This window comes from Polypterus senegalus, chromosome 2, assembly GCF_016835505.1.
Source record: "Polypterus senegalus isolate Bchr_013 chromosome 2, ASM1683550v1, whole genome shotgun sequence".
NCBI classification, from domain to species: domain Eukaryota; kingdom Metazoa; phylum Chordata; class Cladistia; order Polypteriformes; family Polypteridae; genus Polypterus; species Polypterus senegalus.
Window position 1 is genome coordinate 3,313,484 of NC_053155.1, and position 3,387 is coordinate 3,316,870.

Here is a 3,387-nt window from a genome sequence, read left to right on the forward strand (position 1 = left end):
CCCACATGCATGGCTCTTACTAGAAAGTAACACTCACACCAACACTCCACTAAAGCACATTCAATGAACGGCAAGGGACTGCATAAGCCTTTAAAGGGTGGGGGGTAAGAAATAATCATATTTAATAATTCATGCTGAAAAATGAAAAAGGGCAAAGAAAAATAACATAAACATAAGCCAAGAAAGGAACCTGGCCAAAACAGGACATGGCCCCCTTCTCAAGGAGTGGTTTCCAGACACCCTAAACTACATCCAAAAAAAGTTTGTACTTTGTTTGGGCCCACCATATTGGAAAACTCTGGCCGGCAGGAAGATGAAATGAGAAGACTTTAGCCCAATGAGGATGACTTGATAGCAGGCAGACCACCACATGATGACGAAAAGGGGAATATAAAAACAGGTCAGCTTTGGTCCTGTCTGGATTCCAGACCTCTTTGATGGAGTGGTACCCACCTGGAAGCTCTTAGAAGAAGCCCCAGATTCAGGTGGAAACCTGAGGACACACAGGCAGCACAGCATTCCCTCTTGAGAATGTGGCAAAAGGCAACCTAGTGTACCATCCTGAGGCCGTAGAGAACAACTCACAAGCATTGCATCCATGGGGTGCAAGAGACTTAGGCAATCAACACCTGGGGTCCAGGCTACAAGGTCAGCAATCAATAAAGCACTTGATGAAAGCAAAGGCCAAAGTTTCTTGGTGACAGCAGGTTGGGTGGGAGTGGGCAGCACAATGCAAGCAACAGAAAAATGGGATCAAATGAGGCAGAAGAACAGACTGGAGATGGAGGATCAAATAATTCAACAGCATAGAAGGTAGTGAAGCAGCTGACTCAGAAAAAACAGGAGTGGGTGGTTTAACTAAAGTGGTGAGCCAGAAAACAAGAGGGCCTCCTCAGGGTGAGCAGCGTCATCCCCATCAAGTGGGAGTTCAATGTGTTCTCCTGTCTGATGACAAGTAACACAACCAGACCGGCCTATCAGTCCAAACTGGGGGTCTACGGTGAGTACTCAGAGGTCACAGACTCATCATGTCACTGACATTAGAGCGACTGTGACTTTAACAGAGACCGTCATCTCATCTGCTTTTAGTATAAGACCTTCATGAATGCTCCTTACTTTCATTGTAACTTACATTAAAATACAAAGAGTAGAAGGTCAGTTAGGCTTAATTTGGTATAAAAACTGAAAACCGATAAGGAAACTGATAAAGTAAGAAAAAAATAAATGTATTTAGAGTGTATCTGAAAAAAACTGAAAACAAATGTCAGCAAAGTAAATGATTAGCTATGATGATAACATCACACTGTACATGAGGTAGACATCACTGGGTGGGCTTGTAATGACAATGGGAAGAAAGTTCAATAAGTGAAGGGAAGGAGGAGATGGAGACTGCAGTGAGAAGTGGAGGACACACTGCAGTATGATGGTGTGTGACAGGTGTGAGTAGTGAACCAGTTTATAACAATGAGACCACATCATGGTGTTCAGCCTCAGGTATCGGTGATGATGTGCACTTTGTAAGAAACTCAGATCTAATATGCTGTGAAATCCCAACATTCCACGTGTGGACTCACAAATATAAATGAACATGAAGAGCAGCTCCATCGCTCCATCCTGTTTGCTTTATAAGAGTGCCTGCCTTATCTGTGATGATGTTTTCTTACCAAGATTTCATTGTTTTTCAGCCATGAAGATCCAGAATGGATGGAGCTGCTCTGTGGTCTGTCTGCTCCACATGACACACGTCACCTGGACACATATGTGTTTGTATGATTTGTGATTCTGCTTTGGCTCAGAAGTTTTGTTGCCTTTAAACCGAATTGATTTCCATTTGTGTTGCAGCGGACTTTTCTTGTACCTCACAAGGTTGTTCTTCTTTTGGTAGCTCCACTTAAACTCTTTCCATATCATGATCTTCATCTACTGAACAGAGAATTTGAATGTCAGGCAATTTAATGTTGAGGCTGAAGTTCAGAACTGTCAGTAAGGTAGTCAAATTAAAATATAAACTGTTTAAAATTTGGAAAACTTGGAAGAGGACAGAAGAGCATTTAGTCTCCATGTGAACCCTAAAGAGCTTTGTTAATTGATTTAAATGGGCTTGTTGTCATTAACTGACTCCATCCTGATGCTCACTGTGGCTGTTTGTGGTTCTTTTTCAGAGAAGTTTGATGTCATTGGACCTTCTACTGATATTTATGTTCTTCTTGGTGAAGATGTCACCCTACCTGCCACACTCTCACCACCTCTCAATGCTCAGGGATTTGAGCTGACATGGGTTCAAAATGAATTGCACTCCCTGGTACTTTTATACCAGGACTTCCGAATTAGACTTGAGTATCAGATGCAGGCCTTTAAGGGGAGGACTGCACTTTTCCCAGAAGAACTTGTGAGTGGAAACGTGTCTCTGAGACTCCAGGATGTCCGTGTCTCTGATGGTGGTCTCTACAGATGTTTAGTGGCCTCTGAACAATGGAATGAGGAGGCTCACATCACTCTGAATGTTGAAGGTATTTCTAAAGTTCCTTTTTTCTTTTTGCTGCATCCCACATCCCCCTATTTCTCACCAAGGTCATTTAGTCTCCCCTATAGACAGAGGACTTCCTGAATGGTTTTTCATTGGTTGGATTGTGGGTGTGGCCAATTCAAATAGGCATCAGAATTAACCCAAATGTGATCTTTAACCCTGGATGACCCTTACCATTTCAAACACTGGAGGAGTCCTCCTGTTACATGTTTTAATTGTGAACAACAAAACATACAATATAATAAATGTGAGTTTATCAGAAAAAAATGACTGTCGGAAATTGTATTCTTAATCCAAATGGCTTTCTCTCCCTTGATACGTCACTCATTTTCTGTTTCTTTTACTTTCAGTCGTGGGCACTCAGCCTTCCATTTCCATCAGCACTACAGAAGACCAGCAGACCAGACTGGAGTGCAGCTCTGAGAAGTGGAGCTCTCGACCACAAGTGACCTGGAGAGACATGAACGGTGTAGATGTGACGTCACAGTCCAACTTAACAGTACAACGGGATGATGAGGGTCTCCTCAGGGTGAGCAGCGTCATCCCCATCAAGTGGGAGTTTAATGTATTCTCCTGTCTGATGAGAAGTAATATGACCAGACTGGCCCATCAGTCCAAAATGAGGATCTACGGTGAGTACTCAGAGGTCACAGACTCATCATCTCACTGACATTACAGCGACTGTGACTTTAACAGAGACCGTCACCTCATCTGCTCTTAGTAATAGACCTTCATGAATGCTCCTCACTTCTGTTGTCACTTACATTAAAATACAAAGAGTAGAAGGTCAGTTAGGCTTAATTTGGTATAAAAACTGAAAACCGATAAGGAAACTGAGAACATATGAAAAAAATAAATGT

At 42.5% G+C, this 3,387-nt stretch overlaps 1 protein-coding gene across 1 annotated transcript; it reads left to right on the forward strand.

Moving 5' to 3' along the window:
• Nucleotides 1-948: 948 nt before the first annotated feature.
• On the forward strand, nucleotides 949-3,080 carry LOC120524124 (butyrophilin subfamily 1 member A1-like; the record flags this gene model as incomplete). Its single annotated transcript, XM_039746001.1, has 3 exons — nucleotides 949-1,000; nucleotides 2,163-2,510; nucleotides 2,878-3,080. Coding segments are annotated over exons 1-3 (603 nt in total), but the record flags the coding sequence as incomplete, so codon positions are not given.
• Nucleotides 3,081-3,387: the final 307 nt, after the last annotated feature.